Source organism: Orycteropus afer, unplaced genomic scaffold (assembly GCF_000298275.1).
Source record: "Orycteropus afer afer isolate SDZICR_OR568_19922 unplaced genomic scaffold, OryAfe1.0 scaffold00040, whole genome shotgun sequence".
Classification (NCBI taxonomy): domain Eukaryota; kingdom Metazoa; phylum Chordata; class Mammalia; order Tubulidentata; family Orycteropodidae; genus Orycteropus; species Orycteropus afer.
The window spans coordinates 11358594-11378553 of record NW_006921627.1 but is presented as its reverse complement, the minus strand read 5'-3'; the positions used below and the strand labels follow the sequence as shown (position 1 = coordinate 11378553).

The 19960-nt window shown below is 45.4% G+C and overlaps 1 protein-coding gene across 1 annotated transcript in view; it reads right to left on the bottom strand.

Moving 5' to 3' along the window:
• The window catches only part of CD9 (CD9 molecule), a 173639-nt gene that overhangs the window by 130806 nt on the left and 22873 nt on the right, over window positions 1-19960 (bottom strand). Inside the window, exons 2-7 of the mRNA XM_007937193.1 lie at window positions 12005-12107; window positions 4874-4971; window positions 3996-4070; window positions 1932-2030; window positions 1688-1777; window positions 898-981 (exon numbers count right to left, since the gene is read on the bottom strand). Of these exons, the coding sequence (XP_007935384.1) occupies window positions 898-981; window positions 1688-1777; window positions 1932-2030; window positions 3996-4070; window positions 4874-4971; window positions 12005-12107 (549 nt within the window). The remainder of the gene's footprint in view (window positions 1-897; window positions 982-1687; window positions 1778-1931; window positions 2031-3995; window positions 4071-4873; window positions 4972-12004; window positions 12108-19960) is intronic.

The following is a 19960-nucleotide window of genomic DNA, read 5'->3' as shown; positions in this document are numbered from 1 at the left end:
TGAGACAAATAAGCCCAGAGCTAAACTTAATGCTCCAATGTCAGATACTCTAATAATTAGTCTATACTTTTGCTTGCATCCTTTCTTTGTATGTGTGTGTCTTATATTTTACTTCATCAGGCATTGTAGTTTCTTCAAGCTATTTCTTGGATACAGATATGGGGTATATATAACCAATAAGGAGGCAATTCTCTCTCCTGAAGTAGTCTGGCCAGGGGCAGAGGAAAACTGGTGAAGATTCTAGAGTTCCCGGTGATCTGGGTTGCCTTATCTGAGGGCTGTGTCCCCTATGAGTTTCTTATCGCTCTTTCAGGGGGAAGTTAGGGGTGCCACCTGGGAAACTGGTCCTGGAAAGTTCTGAGAGGCATGGTTAACAAGACAGTGGATTATTTAAAGCTTTCTGTCTTCTCTTCCTTCTGACTCTTCACTCTTGGATGCCTTTAGACCACAGGGGAAGGTGAAACAATGACAACTCACGTAACTTCTAGTGAATGGTTCTTTTAGGGGAAAAAAGGCAGGTACATGATGAGAACATGTTCTGAAGATTTCCCCAGACTAGTTAACAGGTCTGGGTGATCTACCTTCTTGCTACTCAAAGTGTGGTCTGTAGACTAGCAGCTCTGTAGCAGTTTACCTTAGTGGGTTCTGGAGACATCCTGGAGTTCAAATCCTGCATACTTCACTAAGGAGCTGAGAGATTTTGATCAGCTTACTAAACCTCCCCATCTCAGTTCCTAGTTTATAGAATGAAAATACTAATACTACCTACATTATAGGGAGAATGAGATTAGTTGATGGGCCTACTGCACTTCAAACAGTGCCAGGCACAGAGCATGTGCTTAGTAAATGGTAACCACCAAGAGGATCATTCCTTCCACGCATGCTCTCAGCACTCACCATCACCACAGCAATCCCGATGCCCACTGCGCCGATGATGTGGAACTTGTTGTGGAAGACATCACTGATGGCCTCAGGGCAGGGCTAGGGAGGCAAAACAAGAGCTGGTCACACACCATCCAGGCTCCAGGTGTACCCTCTCCCTCCCACAGCACCCGTTTCACACAGGGAACACTGGTGGTCCCAGGGAATGTGTGAGGACAGGAGGCAGGGAGAAGAGATGTCCTGGCTGGTGGACAGAAAGGGAAACCAAGAGAGATATGAGAGGTGGGTCTCGAAAACTTGAGCAAGAAACCAGGGAAGGAAGAGGGTTAAGCCCCTGCTTTGGGGTCTGTTTCTGACCTGTTCACAGGTCACTTACCATTCCAGAGCTTGGACTTAGATCTAGCTATACAAGCATGAGCCATTTATAAAGTTGAAAAAGTACTGTTAGGTCAATACAGGAGCCAGGATTCAGAGCAGATCTGCTCTCTACTAGTAGCTTGAGGGTTTGGGGACCAGAAGGTGGGGTAGCATTTGGAAACCTCAGAAGTCCAAGTGAGGCTGGGAACTAAAATGCTTTGGTCATTCTCTGGTCTGGCCTTTGTTTTGCTGCCCTTGGGGAAACAGAGGCCCCAGGGCAGAGGAGAAATGAGAGGGCCACACTGGGGCTGTCTCATGGGTCAAAGTGGTCTATGAAGTGCGTGGACACCTGTTTTCCTAGAAGGAGATGGCTGACTTCCCATCTACCCTCAAAGGATTTGCCCAGAGCAACTGGGCAGGGCCATACGAGTCTGGTTCTTAAGTTTACCTTTATTGTGATGGTTGCGATCAATTCCTTTTTGGGGCAAATGTCCATGATAAATTGTTCCAAACCTCCAGCTAAACCGCAGCAGTCCAGCTGCAGAAAGAGGGACAGGGTTAAGGGTGAGAAGAACAAATAAGAAGATGATTAAAAATTGGTTTGGTACAGCAGGTACCCTGTGTACAGGTATGTTCTGAAGAAAGATCAGAAGGATTTTAGTTTTTTTTTTTTTGCAGATCAGACAACATACCGCATAGTGGATGGCTTTCAGTGTTTCCCGTTGGGGCTCATCCTTCGATTTCAGCTTTTCGTAGGTGTCAGCGTAAAATTTCTGGACTTCTTTAATGACCTACAATGGACAGACAGTACCAGAGATGGCTTTTTCATATACTTCTTAATGAACAGATGTCATCTGTTCCATATTGTTCACTCTCTTTAAAGTTCTGTCAACAATGTCTGGGCTCAGAGAAGACTTCAGTCACTGAGAAGACTGACACCACTAGCTCCATCTTTCTCAGTGCTTCTGCGGCCCCTCCTGTCTCCTCTTCTGTGAAACCCATTTCCTTCCATATCCTCTAGGAACTTGCTCCAGCAGCTTCTTTTTTTCTTTTGCACCTTTGGTTGGTTCCTTTAGTTCTACTTAGTTCCCTCCCTTCTACTAACAAGACTGAATCCCCTGCATCTGAACAATCTGCTCCTGGTCTAGCTATTTCCTCAGGCTTCCTTTTACTTTAAAAAAAAAAAAAAATTATTGTGTTTTTGGTGAAAGTTTACACAGCCAATTAGGTTCCCATTTCACAATTATTACACAAATTGTTTGGTGACATCGGTCCCTTCCAGTTAGTTTCGCTTCCAGTAGTCTGCTGGTTTCTCTTTTCATCTTTGTTTTAGAGTAACTGTTGACCATTTGGTCTCATACAGATAAATTTTTAAAGGTACAGTATTCACTGGTAATATTCTTTATTTTATGGGCCAATCTGTTATTTAGCTAAAAGTTGACCTCAGGGGGTATTTTCTGTTCAAGGTTTATGGAACAAATCGTCTTGACTTTCTAGAAATGAGTTCTGTTTCACATCTTCCACCCATTCTATTGTGGGGAATATAATATCCATCTACTGTGGCCCTGATTACAACAGTCACTAGTAGCCGGGCACCATCTAGTTAGTTCTTCTGGTCTCAAGGTTGATGAGGCTGTGGTTCATAATCTAGTAGACTAGTTTCTTCACTGAGTCTTTGGTTTTCTTTTCTCTCTTTTGCACTTAGAAGCTGTGTAATATTTGGCAAATTACTAAACCTCTATGTAGATCAGTTTCTGCATATGTAGGATGGAGATTGTAACAATCCCCACCTCACAAATACTTCATATTAAACGAGCTATTGCATGTTAAGTCTTTAGCATATTACTCTGTCTACTACAGAGTAAATGTGGAATAAGAGTGAGCTATGAGTTGTAAATATTATCCTCTTGCACTTAGGTGCATCCCAGTTTAATGTATGCCTGTTCCCTTGACCTCTACATCCTATTAACTGACAAACACCCAGAAATTTCCCTTAGCATTTTTTGTAATTATCTGTATCTATTTCCATGGTGATTGTAGCTTTTAATGCTTAGGCAGCTTTTAATGCTTAGGTCATTAAATAATTTAAAAACAACAACAAAAAACAAGGTTACTGCATCCAGCATCTCTCTTCCTTTCTTTTCCTTCCTGCTAAACACAAGATGGCCCATTCTAAAAAAAATACTGCTCTGTTGTGGCTCACCTTGGCTCAAAATTCTTTAGTGGCTTCCCATGGAAGCCCAAACTCAGCTGTACTGAGACCCTTCCTTTGCCTGAAAGTGCCCCCTGCCACCAACTCTCCTCCTGAAACCTACTCTCATTCAAGTTATAGGCCAATGCCCACTTCTCCACGAAGCCAGAAGAGATCCCCCTGCCAAGGCCTTCAACCCTCCCTGGTACTTCTGGATACGAATCACTTGTATGATACTTTTCAGATGCATCTCTTCCTCCCATAGGAAAAGTGCATACTAACACACGTTCACAGACCCAACAAATATTTCTTGAACATCTGCTATGTGCCAGGTACCATTGAGGGAGCTGGACATACAGTGGTTGGCCAAACACCCACACAGAGTAGTTAATGGTCACATTCCCTGTCCTCAGGAAGCATGTGTTCTGATGGCATGTGGGAATGTGGCAAATGGGAGGCATGTTCAAGGGTTGAAAGCTGACCAAAGTGACCCCCCTTCCACCCTCATCATTCCCCATACACCCAAATCATTGAAGGATTCAAAAGACCTTTGGGAAAAACCTACCTCATCTTTGTGGGAATATCCCCAGATGGCTGCAGCTATTTCAAGGGCAAATATCACCAAGAGGAAGCAAAAGAACTAGAAGACAAAGAAGGGACAAGAGTGAGGAATAATCCTAGCCAACCAGCTGGAAAGTCAGGCCCTGGGACTTTAAAGGGGGCTGTTTAGTCAGATGGTATTTTGGAACAAGGAAGAATGGCAACTCTCTGGGGAATCAAGGAATAACTTAGAAGGGCAGGGAAAGTTTATAGAACAGGCAGGGTTAAGCCTAGGCAAAGAAAGTGAAAGTTGTACCAACAAAGGGTACCCATTTAGGGGGAAAGAGCTGGGCATAGCCCATCCGAAAAACTAGTGTTTATAAGGTGTTAGTTAAGAGCAATAAAATATCATTGCTCACTCACAAAAAACATAAAGACTTGGGGAAAGAAAGGAAGTGAGTATACCCTGTGGAGCGTGAGGAAATTTGAGACAAATTTTGAAATAAGGAGGAGAGGAGAAGGCAGAGGTACCTGTGGATTCAGGGTAAAAAAGCAAACGTGGTCCTCGAGTAAGGGAAAAACAAAGTCCTGGCATATAGTTGCCTAAGGGAAGTGATAAAAGAGGCTCCAGAAAGGCAGAGGAGTGATGGAGTGATGCATCACCACAGGGGAGGGGATCCAGCATGGAGGACAAGATGGCTGCTGGGCTAGAGGCTGTGCAGAGTCTAGAGTAGAAGAACACTAGGGACAGTAAGGATAGCTCATGTCCTTTAGATATCCTCTTCACACTATCCTGACCCTTCCCACTCCCTCCCATCTGTTGTATGAAATCTGGGACTGCTGAGATTAGGCTGGGGGAGGAGGGAGTCAGAGTAGCTATGCAGAACCAAATAGGATACTCACCAATCCCAGCATGCACTGGGACTCTTGCACGGCCCCACAGCAGCCCAGGAAACCCACCAGCATCATGAGGGCCCCGGCTCCAATCAGAATATAAACTCCTGAGGGGAAAAACAAAGGAAAAGGACACACACGTGGAGACGTTAGTTTGGGGACCCAGATATTTCCTGCAATTCCTTTTTCCCTCTATGTCACTCTGTGTCTCCTCTCATTCTTATTGTTGCTATCTCAGGGAGGTGCCCCTTCCTTGGGGGGGGCGGGGGGAGCCTCCTCACGTATACTTTTGGTTTCCTTCTTCTCCAGGACCCTACCTCATATTAAGCCTTCGTTCCTACCTCTCCCCTCTTTTTTTGGGGGAAGGTGTCTTTTATCTCCCACTCTAGCACACGGAATATCCATGGGAACGCTCAGATTCTGCTCAGGACACAAACTGGTCCAGTCCATCAGCTGTTTCCAACAAGATGACTCTAACTCAAGCAATTTACAAACAGACACTCCATACTTGGGCTCATTTTTTGGACTCTGCAGAGCCTCCTGCTGGCCTCTGCCTCACAGGAGAGGCTGCCAGACAAGCTTTCCCAGGAAGGGATTGTGCACATTCAGCTATCACACTCTTGGGTGGGTCAGCTCTGCCTGATTCCCAGAAGGGATGCCTCCCTGCTTCCACTGCTGCACAGTTAGGCAAGTGCAGCCACACCCAAAGGCACTAATTGTTGTGTGAGCTTGGGTAAGACATTTTACTTTTCTGGGCCTCAATTTCCTCATCAGTAAAATTAAAGAGGTTGGTTGCTAGAAAATTTCAAAAGATGCCTTACAGCACACTAAGGAAATTTTACAGTTGCAATTCAATCTTCTAGGTTAAGGGTGAAGAGGATCCTTCTTACTAAGGGTAAGGTGAGACATTGTTATATACTAAGTCCTCCATTTTAATGGTTGATTGGGGAGGGAGCAGTGAGAAGGGCAGGGACTTCCATACCACTGTCTCTGACCTACCACCACACAAAATCCTGGGACAGGGACCATAGCTAGCAGCCCTGATCCTGTTCATTCCATGACACTACCAAGGGAAGCCCCTTTGCCCCCCATCCTCCTCCCCAGAGGGCTCCACGGGGAAATTGTCAGAGAAGTCCCAGGGCCTCCTTGCAGGCATGTTTTATCCAACTTTGGGAGGGGCAACAGTCACATGTTGGGAACACCAGCTCCAAAAGTTTGAAAGCCAGTTCTGTGACTCTGAGCAAGCCACTTCATTTCTCTCTGCAAGTTTTCTATCCGCAAAATGGGGATGGTAGCAATACCTACCCTCATCTAAGGGGCACTGTGACGATTAAATGACGTAATCCCCAAGGGCACAATAAATGCTAATTTATTTTTAACCTTGGCTAATCCCTGGGTGGTGGAAAGGATAAGTGCTTAGCTACCAGCTTCAATGTCTGAGGTTCGAATCCACCCAGAGGTGCCTGGGGAGATAGGCTTGGCGATCTGTTTCTGAAAGGTCATCCCTATGGAGCACAGTTTTACTCTGCACACAGGTTGCCATGAGTCAGAAGACTTGTTGGCACCTAACAACAATAAACTGTTAACCTTTATTACCAGCCTAAAGGATGAATGTTATATACTTGCTGTTCCCTCCCTTGAACTGAGACCATGGAGGCTTCCCTGAAGTAAGGGCTGAAAACCAGAGCCCACAATACACAACAAGATACTGCGATGAGAACTCTTTGCAGCGACACAGTGACCTCACTGTCTCCCATTTGTTCCCTCAGTGCAGGGCTATGGTTCTGCAGGCTACCAACCATGCAATCTGCCCCACAGCTGAAAATCCTGGGCGACACAGAGCTGAACACACACAAGGGAGCATTTGTGTCCTTCCCCTCTTCCCCCACATCTGTCGTGATGTCAAGTCACGTGGGCTTCCTGGCAAACTCCCACGTGGTATGTGAATATGGGCATTGTTCCCATGCACGCCTGGCCCAGACTGGGCAAGGTGACAAACGCAGCTTGTCCTGGAGTCCAGTCCCATCCTCCTGTACTGTCACACACTGCAGAGCCAGGCTGGTTTAGGGAGGCAGCGCAAGACCCTCAGGTCTTGGGTCTAATATGGTGACACTAGCAAGGGGAGGTTGGAAAAGAGGCCCAGTCTCCCCATCTCATCAGGGCAACACAACAGAAGATGAGGGCACTCCTTTTTAGTATTAAGAGATCAAAGGGATTTATAAACACATGAAATACAGTTGAGTGTGAACTGAACAGATACACATGTTTTCTCTAAGTTCAGGTCCAGTTCCTAAGTCCAGGCAGCCCTGGAAAAAGCCAGGGGAACTGGGCCAGCAGCATTGGTGGGTTACTATATGAAAAGACATTTCTCCTGCAGAGAGAGAGTGAGAGAAAGGGAGAGAGAGAGAGAGAGAGAGAGAGAGAGAGAGAGCGCGAGCGCAAGAGAGCAAGCCGCAGAGTGAGAGTGAGGGAGAGGGAGAGGGAGAGGGAGAGGGCGAGAACATTCTCCTAATGGGTCTCTCAGCTAGTATTAAATATTTATCCTACGGCTCAGCAGAGTAAGATGTTAAGATAAAGGGTCTTGTTGCTGTTAATATTGCACGGACAGCTGCAGATCTGGATGGTCCGGCTCTACCCTGTCCAGTCAGTGCTGAAGACAAGTTCCCTGGTAGCTGTTTATGGGAATTTTAGCAGCAGCTTTTTAGCTAAGGGTGGCTGATCTGAAAGCAGCCCCTCAGAAGCTGTGGAGCCACTGCAGGGCTCGGGCTGCTTCTTAAAAGGGCCACCCAGTGCTTCTCCTTGGAAAAGCCACTTGGGGCCTGTACCCCAAGCTTATTAGAAAGGCTGGCAATGACAAATGACAAACTGTTCCTCTTTTTAAACAAGTGAATGTTAGCTTTCTGTCTGACTCATGGAAAAAGTTATTTGTCACGGAGGCTTGTCTAGGATCATGGCATTAATTTGCTTAAGGGCTGTTTATTCTGCTTTTTTCAAGCTGACATTATAGGCCTGGTTTGAAAAATAAAAAACAAAACAAAAAACCCAAACTTTTAGTGTAGCCCTAGCATCTGCCAAGGCATCCTTTACACCAGAAGCATTCTCTCTCATCTGCTGAGCAGGGCTCTCAGTTTGGGCAAGGGAGCGGACACATCAGTCTCCCGTCAGCATCCCAACCCCAACTCCAAGCAGCACCACCCATTTACATGGAGAACAAAACCCAGCAGAGCTCCTGGGCTCTACTTGCTTAGGACACAATCTCAAAATAACTTAGCCAGGGGTTCCAAGGAACCTTAACTCTGACCCCCAAGGGCTCTCCCTTGGTTCTTCTCCCTCCCATGGACGGCTATTCTTATGAATAAGCACCACAGTGCAACACCATACCAAGCATGGTCATTCTCAGTCTCAGAGAGGTGTGGGTGTGGAAGCTGTGAGAATGGAGAAATGAGGCACACAGCAACCAAACAAACTGGCCCAGCCCAGGCCATGAGCCAGCAGTGGGCCCCCAGTGTGCTGAGGGCAGGTGCCCTGTGTCTTAGAAATCACCTGGCACTTGTCATAAGAAGGAAGGTGATTCTAGGCAGCAGCAGATGGTCACAGCTACCAGCTGAAGCCCCCAAATGCCTTTGTTCAGTGGCCATGGTTCTGGAAGGACATCTAGGAGTTAAGAAGGGCTGCTGGCCTGGCACCAAGAAAATGCAGTTCCCCAACATGTTTGTAGCCTGGGATTATGGATACTGCTGACAGGCTGAATCTCCCAGGGCCTGAATCGGAGAGAAGGCCCATATAAGGCTGTCAGCCGTTCTGGACTCACTATACTGTTCTAAACGTTGGAAAAGTTTCTGTTTTCACTTGTTCCTCTGCCTGGTTACACCTTTCCCTACTTTGAAAGTTGTGGACTTGCTGAAGAAAAGACACCTCTGGATTTTCCAAGTTTTAGCTGCATTGTCAGGCCAGCCTGGAGGATGACCTACAGAGAGTTAGTGCCCTGTGCAAGGGACAGTCACCCCAGGATGTAGGAATAGTGTCAGGGTGTAGCTGGCACTCCAAGCCCACCTGATGGAAGAGGTTAGTCTCACAGCCCCAGGGTGAAAGGGACACAGAGCAAAGCTTCCTTGGACCTTTGTCCACAGGCTACAAAGATTCCATTTCCCAAAGCATTGAGTGAGGCTCATGGCCCAGTCAGACTGAAACAGCCACTCAGCTTGCTGATGTTCTGGTGTTTCTTGTGTTACTCTCTGTTTGAGGCCTCTCAGCCTCAAGGGACCCTATTCCTTTGACAGAGCTAAGGAGACAGTCATCACTAATCCTCATCTAGGGACTGCTGTGTCTCTCTGAAATTGTGCTTTTGAGTCATTCTTCGGTCACCTCAGGCAGGAACACTGGCCATTGGGGGCCCTGCAATGACCCAGAGGAGCAAATTCCATGAGGTTCCCAGGGGCAGGCCTGGGCTACTCCACTCATATCTTCACTCACTCTCTGGGCCTTTGCCACCTGTCATCCAGTCATGAGGGCCTCCGTAACCGGAGGCTTCTCTCTGAGGACTATAGTTTGGGTGAAGTCACAATGCCAAGAGAATCTCCACCTGCTCTACAGACAGGGATCCATCAGTTTGGTGAGTGGTGATATTTTCTATTTCAACATAGGGAGTCCCCCCACCAACCTAGCACAGATATTCAAAAAGAGACTTTTATAGACCTGGGTTCAAATCCTAGCCTTGTCTCTTGAGGAGCATGGGCTTAGGCAAGTTATTTAGCCTCCTTGAGCCTTGGTTTCTTCATCTGTGAGATGGGCATGATTCCATATACCTTGCAGAGTTATGAGGTTTAAACTCTACAACAACATGTGTAACACAGAGCTTGATGTACCAAGAAGGGGGTTCACGCATGTCAGTTTCACCTCCTAATTCAATTGGCTTACCAAGGAGAGATTTACCTCCCACAGCTAAAAATATATAGAACTAGTCCTAGATAATGAAAAGGAGAAATCCGACTGTTAGGAAAGACCAGAGTACGTTGAGCCATGCATCCTGCAGAGAACAATGGGACGACACAGCAACCCTTCTGCTAAACATGCAGACAGGCTGTGGGGCACTTGCTTAGAAAAGCCCTCCTAAAATACATGCCACCTGCTTCTGTATTTCTGCCTGTAGCTCTGCTCTCCCCAGGGGACCTTCACAGCGTCTTTGTGACATGGAGTGTTAAAAGTCTGTCCTCAGCACCCTGCACTCTGCACCCTGCACCCCCTACCCTTTCGCTAAATAGCACTCCCTGCACCTACTGCTCCAGCTTTACAGGGCTGCATTGCAACCCTGCCCCCCCTCCCCCCAAATGCTCTGTTGCTGAAACAAATCAGGGCACTATGGAAACCTGCTCCTAAAAAACTGTGTGTAGTTTTTTTTCAACTACACATTGTGCTTTTCTTTCCCTCACTTTCCTTCTGACAATAGGGAGACACACCCTAAAAAACCCCAACTAGTAACAATAAAAAAAGCAATAAAACCAGGAAAACAATCCACAAGGCTCAGGTGCTATGTAACCAAACCAGCTTTTTAAAGAGTTTAAACCAGTTTTAAAGAATCCCCAGCCAGGTTTAAGCCAGGCTTCTGGGAAGTGCGAGATGGATGGTCACATGGCCGGCTAGCTTCTCGCAGGCTTGGGAGATAACCCTTTACAGACAGTTTTCTCCGACTTTTGTAAAAATAACTTCTTTGGTGGGTGGGGAGGAAGTGACCGAACTTACACTTTGAACCTGATGACATGCCACTGTTACCCTAAAAATAGGGGGCTGCTTTTGTTTCTCACAAATAAAATGTTGCTTACTCTCTGATGAGGGAAAAAGTAGAGCCACAAATACTGTTAGTTTACTTGGAAATTGGGAAATTGCATTTGACACACATCAGAACTCTGATTCCTCTTAGGAAGGCTGTTTTTGTGGAGATGAGGAAGACAGAGTGACAGAAGGACAGGAACAAAGTGACAAGACGTAGAAAGAAACCTGCTAAATCTACTCGAGTTCAGAGGATTCCCCCCCAAAACCAAACCAGTTTGTGTCAAGTTGATTCCAACTCACAGTGACGCTATATGTTGAGAAGAAGAACTGTGCTCTGCAGGGTTTTCATGACTGTGACTTTTGGAAGCAAATCACCAGGTCTTTCTTCTGAAGCACCTCTGGGTGGGTTCAAATCCTCAACCTTTTGGTTTGTAGCCAAGTGCTTAACCATTTGCACCACCAGGGACTCCTTTAGAGGATCCCAGGTGTGTCTAAACTAGAAGGCTTTCCCCTAAAGCAAACAGGGTAAAAAAAATAAAACTAAACATTCATGGCAGCACCAGGGTCTAAAGGGCTGTCTTCAAGTCTCTCCCATGGACACGACTATATTTTCCAGGAGGCAGGTCTTCTTCTGGGTGTCAGAGTTTCTATCTGGACAGTGGGGAACCAGAAGGCTGGCGGTTCAAACCCACCAGCCACTCCTCGGAAGGAAGGTTGGGCAATCTACTTCCGTAGTGATACTGCCTCAGAAACCCAAGGAGGGGGTCGCTGTGAGTCGGGTCTGGCTCAACAGCACATAACAACAACAACATCCTCTTCCTTGATACCATGGACCCTTGGAACAAAGTCTTTTAGGTTAGGGAAATAACAACACCTTGGAAAACATGTAAGGAGCTCTGGTGGCATAGTGCTTAAGGCATTTGACTGCTAATCTGAAGGCTGGCGGTTCAAACCCACCAGCCGCTCTGAGGAAGGAAGATGGGGCAATCTACTTCCATAAAGATTTATTGCCTTGGAAACCCAATGGGGGTCACTATGAGTCAGAATTGACTTGATGGCAGTGAATTTGGTTTGGTTGGTTTCTTGGAAGACATGTAATTAGGAGAGAGGATCGGGGACGAGAACATAGGTTCTTAAACTCTCAAGAGTGGCAGCAACTTGGGCAGAGCCAGCTTCACATCAGAGAATGGTCAGTGTGAAAAGGAGCCACATCAGTCAAATGCAAATTCATGGGCACAACTACACAAAGGCAGGGCTTGAAAGGGGTGGGACTGGCCAATATGGCAAAAGCAAAAGTCTTTCCCCAGCCCAAGTCCCTGTATAGACACAGAATCTCATAATTGCAAGAAGAACCAAGTCTTCCCTCCTTACCAGTGTAGAAGCTGGAATTATTATTTTCTTGTTCGAAGATGCTCTTGGTCTGAGAGTCAAATCGTAGCCATAGTCCAATGGCAAGAACCGCGATCCCAGCAAGCTGCAAGACATACAAGACAATGGCATTAATTCTCGCTGCCAGGCATAACATAGTCCTTTAGGGTTGAATGTCTGATTTACAAAGGAATTTGGAACCACCCTTAGTCTCCACCCCTTACCAGGCACTTGGTATTAGCCAGCAGCCATAGAGGGGGAAAAAAACCATTCCATTTGTAAAAAACACCATCACAACGAGAATAAACAAGTACCTATCAGCAGCAGGATGAGTACTTTATGGACAATAGGATAGTATACAGCAATGCCAATGAACCAGTGATAGGTATATGCATCTTACAATGATAAGGAAAAGAAGCAAGCTCCACCAGAATACATATAGTATGATTCCATGCAGTTAAGATGGTTACTATACTGTTTCGGGATACACATGGATGCATACATTTATAGTACATAGAAATAGCAAAGGGAAAACAACAAAATAATTATTATAATGTCAACTGAATGGTGGACCTTTGAATGAAGAAGGAATTTATGACCCGGAAGGACTATGGAGGGGAGGTTCTTGGGTGCTGGCAGTCTTCTAGTTTTTGACTTGGGTGGGGATTACATGAACAGTCACTTCACAATTATTCTTTAAACTGTTCATGTTTTACACACTACTTTGTATATATAATCACACAGTAAAAAAGAAACCATCACAAAAAGGACATACATATGTGCCAATGAAGGCAGCTGAACTGTACTTCTCCAACCACCAAAACCAAAAACCCACTGCCACTGAGTGGATTCCAACTCACAGTGACCCCCATAGAGTTTTCAAGGCTGTAAATCTTTATGGAAGCAGACTACTTCCTCTTTCTCCCATTGAACCTTTTGGTTAGCAGCCAAATGCCTTAACCACTGTACCACCAGAGCTCCTTTCTCAAACCACATTGATCAGTAAATGATATATCAGAGCCTCCCCTCATTTGCTTGCATTTGGCCCGTTCTCTCTCTTCACACAACGAAGACCACGGAGAAGACTTTATAAGATGATGGAGCCAACCCCAGAGCATATGCTTCCTTATGAATGATCCTTATAAACACTGGACAAGAAACCTCTAAGTAATCTGATCTTAAAATTTCATGAACATCCCATTTCCCAGGTGGGCAAGTTGAGATACTGAATGAAAATGGCAAACTTTCTCAGTAAAAGCAGACCTGAGATGCTGAATCTTGGCCCGGAAAAGACAGCTTCCTGCTAGGGCCTCCCCCATCCCCACCCAACCATGGCTCACCCCACCCCCAGAGCCAGCTGAGCTCCCTGGGTGCTCGTACCAGGGCTTGCCAGGGGAGTGAGTCACAGGCCTCCAATGTAGTGGCTGGCTGGATGTGTGAGTGGGTGGGCTCTGGGCCAATGCCTAGGCCCCAGGTTTCAGTGGCCCACCCCCTCAACAGAGCCACCCTTATGCCAGAATCCAGCTCTTCAGGCAGCTTGGTTCTTTGCCCTAGGAGCTGGCGACAGCCCACGGCTATAGACAGGCCTCTCTTTCTTTCCTCTTTCTCCTCTCCTTTTCCCCAAGACCTGGCAGTGGGTCTGGACTTGTAGGGTGGAAAGGGGAGAGGGGAACAATGGAAAGGGCAACCTGAGGCCTGCAGTGGAATCAAATCCTTGCTTATTATACCCCCAGATGGTATATGCTGATTTGGTTGTATCACATAGGCGTGTTTCAACAAGTAAGTAAGAAAGTAATAAGTGTTTGGAATTCCTGGCTTAGAGGCCTATTGCTTCAGTTTTCTCAACTGTAAAACAAGAAGTTTAAGATTTCCTTGTCTTTTGTTGTTATTGTTAGCTGCCCTGGTGTTGGTCTCATGGCAACCCAGGCACAATGGAATTGGATAGCTGTGATCCATAGTATTTTCTTTGGCTAACTTTTAGGAGGTAGATTGCCAGGCCTTTCTTCCTAGTCTATCAACTCTGCTGAAACCAGTTTGGTACCATAGCAACATGTGATCCTCCAATGACAGATGGGTGGTGGCTGCACTTGAGGTGCACTGGCCTGGAATTGAACTCAAGTCTCCCACATGGAAGGTGAGAATTTTACCACTGAACACCACCTTCCCTTTCAAGAATGGTTAGAGAATAAAAGTAATTGTGTTAGAAAAAGTGCTTCTGAAGATGGAGGTACCAGATGGGCTTGGTGAGTAACCGAACTTCATCTGCACCAAGGTCAACCAGTGATCCACTCTCCCCTTCTGTGGACAGCTTCCCACACCTCTCAGGCCATGTTAGGTGAGACAACATCAAACATCACTAAGACCCACACAATGTGAAGTGCCCAGTGGCTGTAAAATTAAGAAAAGCAAAGCTCGTGGATGCCAGGCCTGAAGGCATAGGAATGTGATAGTAAGAACCTAAGAGCTTTGGGTTCAGACACATGAGTCAAGTTTTCCTTCTTATTAATTAAAAGGCATACAGATGAGTGAGGTCCTTTGGCCAATCCAAAAACAGTAGAGCAGTGCTTAATGGAGAAGTGTAAGTTTCTCCCAGCCTGTGACCAGCCAGGTTTGATTGTTTCTCATTCAGACTATAGGTTCTCTAGCTCTCCTACAGGGGATGGTGGGGCCCAGCTGGGGACATTTCAGGCTAGAAAACATGTGTGGCATAGGCCCACATACGCTGGCTATTGGACAAGCTCCTACTAAGTGGGTCTTGACTCTGCTGGTGAGCTGGGCCTGGCCTGGCCTTGCTTGACTGGGGTCCTGGAGAACTAAAAGAGGCAATCCTTTCCCTCTCCTGCGATACATGGCCCAATCAGACACCTGGAATTTGGCAGGCTGAGGTGACCTGGCCTCCTTCTGGACATGAAGAGTTGACTTGAAAACACTGTAGGATGCTATTTCCAACACATGTGGAGGTAGACTGGTAGTTGTGTTTTTTAATTTTTATTGTGATTTGGGTGAAAGTTCATAGAGTAAATTCATTTTCCATACAGCAGTTCATACACATTTTGTTTCATGACATTGACTACAATCCCCACAATGTAACTGTTCTCTTCCCACTTCCTCCCTGCAGTTATCTCTTCTGTGTGCCTTTCTTTCCTATGCATTCCTGCCCCCCAACATAGCTCCCTGTGCAAATACTGCCCTTCTGATCTCCCATGGCTGATCATTCTTAGGAGTGTAGCTACCTGATCTAAATGTTCACCACCCTTATATGCCTCTCTATTCTTCGACATGAAGCCATGGGAGTGAATTCAATTCCAGGCCTGAAGGTAACTAGGGGTCATAGTCTTGGGGGCTCTCACTAGCCTCCATCAGACCAGTGAACCTTGTCTTTTTTATTATTTTGAATTTTGTTCCACATTATTCTCCCACTTTATCCAGGATCTCCTACACTAATCCCTTTCTGAGTGGTTGACAGTGGTAGCCTGGCACCATCTAGTTCTTCTGGTCTCATGGGTCATACAGGCTGAGGTTTGCATGGTCCACTAGTCCCTTGGTCTAATTGCTTCTGTGTGTCTTTGGTTTTCTCTTTAGTCTTCTTTGCTCCAGATAAGAGACCAGTTATTGAATGTAGATGGTAGACTGGTAGTTTGAAGTTTGACTAGCAACTAGCCACAATCTTTCAGCCAGGTCCTCCTTCTCACCAGTGTCTTGGTGATGCTGTTGCTGTACAGCACCTGTGACCTGAGAGGTGCCAGCTTTCTCACCTCTCTGTTCCAGGCTTGTGCTTATAAAGGAATTATCCTCAAGTCATTTTATTCCCCATGTTGGTTAAAGTTACTCACCTACCCCTTACTCTGCCAGGGAAACTCCTAAATAAGCCACCATGAAAAGAATAAAAACAATCCCATCCATAATATCTATGCTACAAATGATGATGTAAAGTTTCACTCTGCACAAAAACTTCATGGGTGGGAATTTGGTCTCTTTGGAAATAACCCCATGCAGTGGTTAATGCACTCAGCTGCTAAGGAAAAGTGGGGAATTTGAGTCCACCCAGAGGTGCCTTAGAAGAAAGGCCTGGTGATAAAAAAACTAAGACTTCCAATGGTATAAGGCCCTCTTCCATTTACGAGAAAGCCTTAGTTTTAAGTCAATCTGCAGAAGTCCAGTCATTTATCTGGTCTACGAGCACAGGTGGTAAGCAGAATATTGGGTCAGAAAACTGCAACCAGAAGGGGAAAAGGAAGGACTTCACGTCTCACTCCAGCCTAGGACACAGTCATATTGAGGAGCCTGGAGCTCCAAATCCAAACACCATAGTGCTTGGTCATTAAAGCCATGACAGTTTGCTAAAATAAGGAAGGAAATGCAGCCCATCTGGAGAAACAAAAAAAATGCTACAATAGATTTCAGTCCCGTATGCTCAAAATTCACTAAGAGAGGAGGAAGGTTTAAGAAACCCGAAGGGAAGAGAAGTCCAGGGGCAGGACTGGCAGCAGTTGGTTTGCAAAATCAGAGGAATGAGCCCTGCTGCCTTTTCTGATCGAGTTATGAAGTTAATTGGCCTGAGGCAATCCTAAATAAGCCATTAATTGTCCCATTTTCTGTGATACTATTGGAGAAATTGCTTTCGATGGCTGGGTCACAAAGGCTTGGGGTCACACAGGGCTGTGAAACCAGTGCCAACTAGTAATGGCTTCCTGGTTGTTCAGGCAGCACTGTCCAAGGAGCTGTAAAGCACCTCCCAGGTCAACGTCTCCCTGTTTGGTGAGGCATAGAGGGTCCTTCCTTCCAAACCCACCCTCCCTCTTTAATAACAGAGTATAGAAATGGGAAAGGAGCATAAGAAAGCACTAAAGACAGCTCTAATCTTTAATAAAGGGCACCAAGTCAATTATGAAGGGAATCCACGGAATAAAATAGGGCTCTGGAAGGATAAACAGTAGATGGTTTATTCCCAAGTTAATTAACTGATAGTGGCAGTCATGTTGGCTGCACAAGTGCTCTGGTGCTGCCTCACTCTTGTCCCCAGGGTCTGACCAGATTTGATAGATGCAGTTGGGTGCTCAGTTAGACAGATACCTCACTCACCAAGCCAAGCCAAACCCAACCCAACCTGTTGCCATAGAGCTGATTCCGATTCATGGCAACTTCAAGTGTGCACAGTAAACCTATGTTCCATTGGGTTTTCAGGGCTGTGACCTTTTAGAAGCAAGTCACCAGGGTTTTCTTCTGAGGTGCCTCTTGGTGGCTGTGTGAACTGCCAATCTTTCAGTTAGTAGTCAAGTGTTTAACCGCTTGCCCCACCCAGGGATTCAATCTCACTCATATGGCCCTAAACCAAAACCAAACCTGCTACCATTGAGTTGATTTCGACTCATAACAACAACCTGATAAGGTCTCCAAGGCTGAAAGTCTTTATGGTAGCAGACTACCTCATCTTTCTCCCACGGAGCAGCTGGTAGGTTTGAAAAGCCAACTTTTGATTAGCAGCCCCATAATTTAACCACAATGCCACCAGAGCTCCTTAGAAGGCCCCAGAAAGAACATAGCAACCTGCCCAAATCACCAACTATCTTGGTAGAAAGGCTAGAAACTCTACTCTCAGCCTGAGGTCCCGCCACCAGTCGGCTGGTTACCTCTTTCGTTTCTAACAATGGTAAATGGGAACATTCTGCTTTTGCTGGGAAAAGCTTCTTCGTGATCATTCCAAAAATGGCTCCATCCACTTGCTAGTGCAGGAAGAAAAAGGGTCTTCCTACTCTCCCTTCCCTCAATCATTTTGTTGGACATTTCTCCAGTTCATTCACATTCATTTTCTTCTTAGAAGATGGGTCATGAGAAAACCATCAGATAAACCAGACTGAGGACATTCTACTTCTCAAAGCTGTCAAGATCATGAAAAACAAGGAAAGATAGAAATTGTCATGGCCCAGAAGAGACTAAGAAGACACCATAACTAGCTGTCATGTGGTATACTGGATGGGATCCTGGAATAGAAAGAGGATATTAGTGGCAAAACTGGTGAAATCCAAATAAAGCCTGGAATTTATAGTTAATGGTTATGTACCAGTGCAGTTTTCTTAGTTGTGACAAATGTAACATGACAGGATGTTAACAACAAGGGAAACTGGGTGAGGGGTAATGGAAGGTATATGATCTTTTGCAACTTTCTGTAAATGTAAAACTATTCTAAAATACAAAGTGTACATAAAAATAAATAAAAGAGAAGAAGGGGCTTCTTTCTCTTCCAAAGCTTTGTGTCTCCTTCAAGAACATCCTCTGTTATGTAAGTTCTTTCGTGTCTCTGCCACCTTTTCACTTTTGCCAACAAACCTGGCAGGGCAGCTTTCCCTATCCTAAAAAAAAAAAACCAGAACACACACAAAAACAGAACCCTCTCTTTAACCTCAGTGCTCCTCCTGCTTGCTCTGATTTCCCTGGTAGCTCACCACCTCCACCTCCAAGTCTCCACTTACCACAACTGTTCAACTCTCTCAATCTAGGGCAACGGCTCCTCTCTGAAAGGCAGCAGACTGCCTTGGTCAGTGGCCAAGTTCTAAGGTTTTTTCTCAGTTCTCACATGCAGCAGCATGACACCATTGTTCTCTGCTTCTCCCTTGTCTGCTCCTTAGATGGAATCAGTCAAAGTGTCCCCAATAAGTTACATGCATACCTGCCTCTGCTCATACAAGTCCCTCCTGGAATGCCATCCCGGCACCCAGACCCTTTGATTCCTTCCCAAGATTTTCTCAGTCTCCTCCCAAGGAAATGCAATCTTCCTTTCCCAGTCTTTCAGACTCTGTCTTTGCTCTTCTCTCCAACCTTCTTCCATTCTGCCCTTCCTCTGATCTGGGTGCCTGAACTCCTTGAGGCTGGGCTACCTTAGTCACCTGTGTATCTCCTCTGCCCCACTCAGACTTTTAACAGAACTGTCATGTGTAAATAAGTCTTCACTAAATGAAAGAATCCTTCAATGGAAGAGAACCTCTGGAACTCACTCAAATTTCTACTCCCCCTGGACAAGCCTCCTTTCCCACCCAGCTTTCCACTCAGGTCTTCCTTCTAATACCTTATACCAAGAGTCACAAATTACAAAATACAATTGCCTAGAGAAAATACTGGGAAATACCCACGAGGGCTGGTTGGACAGTATTAGTGTATGCAAATATTTTCCTTCCCGTATTTGATGACTGTCACAGTGGGATTTAAGGACAAATCCATGTAAAGTCTTTTGAAACCTCATAAAAATTAAAAACTTTTGTTCATCAAGAGTTTACAAAAAAATGAAAAGATAAGGTACCAACTGGGAAAAAAATATCATTGGAAACCATATATCTGAACAAAATCTAATAACAAAAAAATATATGAAACTTCAACAATTTAACAAAAAGATAAATAACCCAATCATAAAATGGGCAAAGGACTTGAACAGACACTCCACCAAAGAGGACATTCAAATGGATATCAAATACATTCAAAGATGCTCAGTATCATTAGCTATCAGGGAGATGCAAGTCAAAACCACAATGAGATATCATTATACTCCCACTAGGATGGCTAAGATTAAAAAAAAAAAAAGAAAAAATGCTGGTGAGGATGTGGGGAAACTGAAACCTTTACCCACCGCTGGTGAGAGTGCAAAATGGTATAGCTGTGGAGAAAGCAGAGATGCAAGCAGAGACTTGTACACTGATGTTCATTGCAGCACTGTTCACAACCTGAAAGGTGGCAACAGCCTAAATGTCCATCACCAGATGAATGGATAAACAAAATGTGGTACATAACATATATACAATGAATACTACTCAGCTAGTAGGAGAAATGAATTACGGTATGGATGGAGCTTAAAGACATGATATTGAGTGAAAAAAGTTAACCACAAAAGGACAAATATTGTATGACCTCACTGGTAGCGTAGTGCCTAAGGCCCTTGACTGCTAATCAGAAGGCTGGCAGTTCAAACCC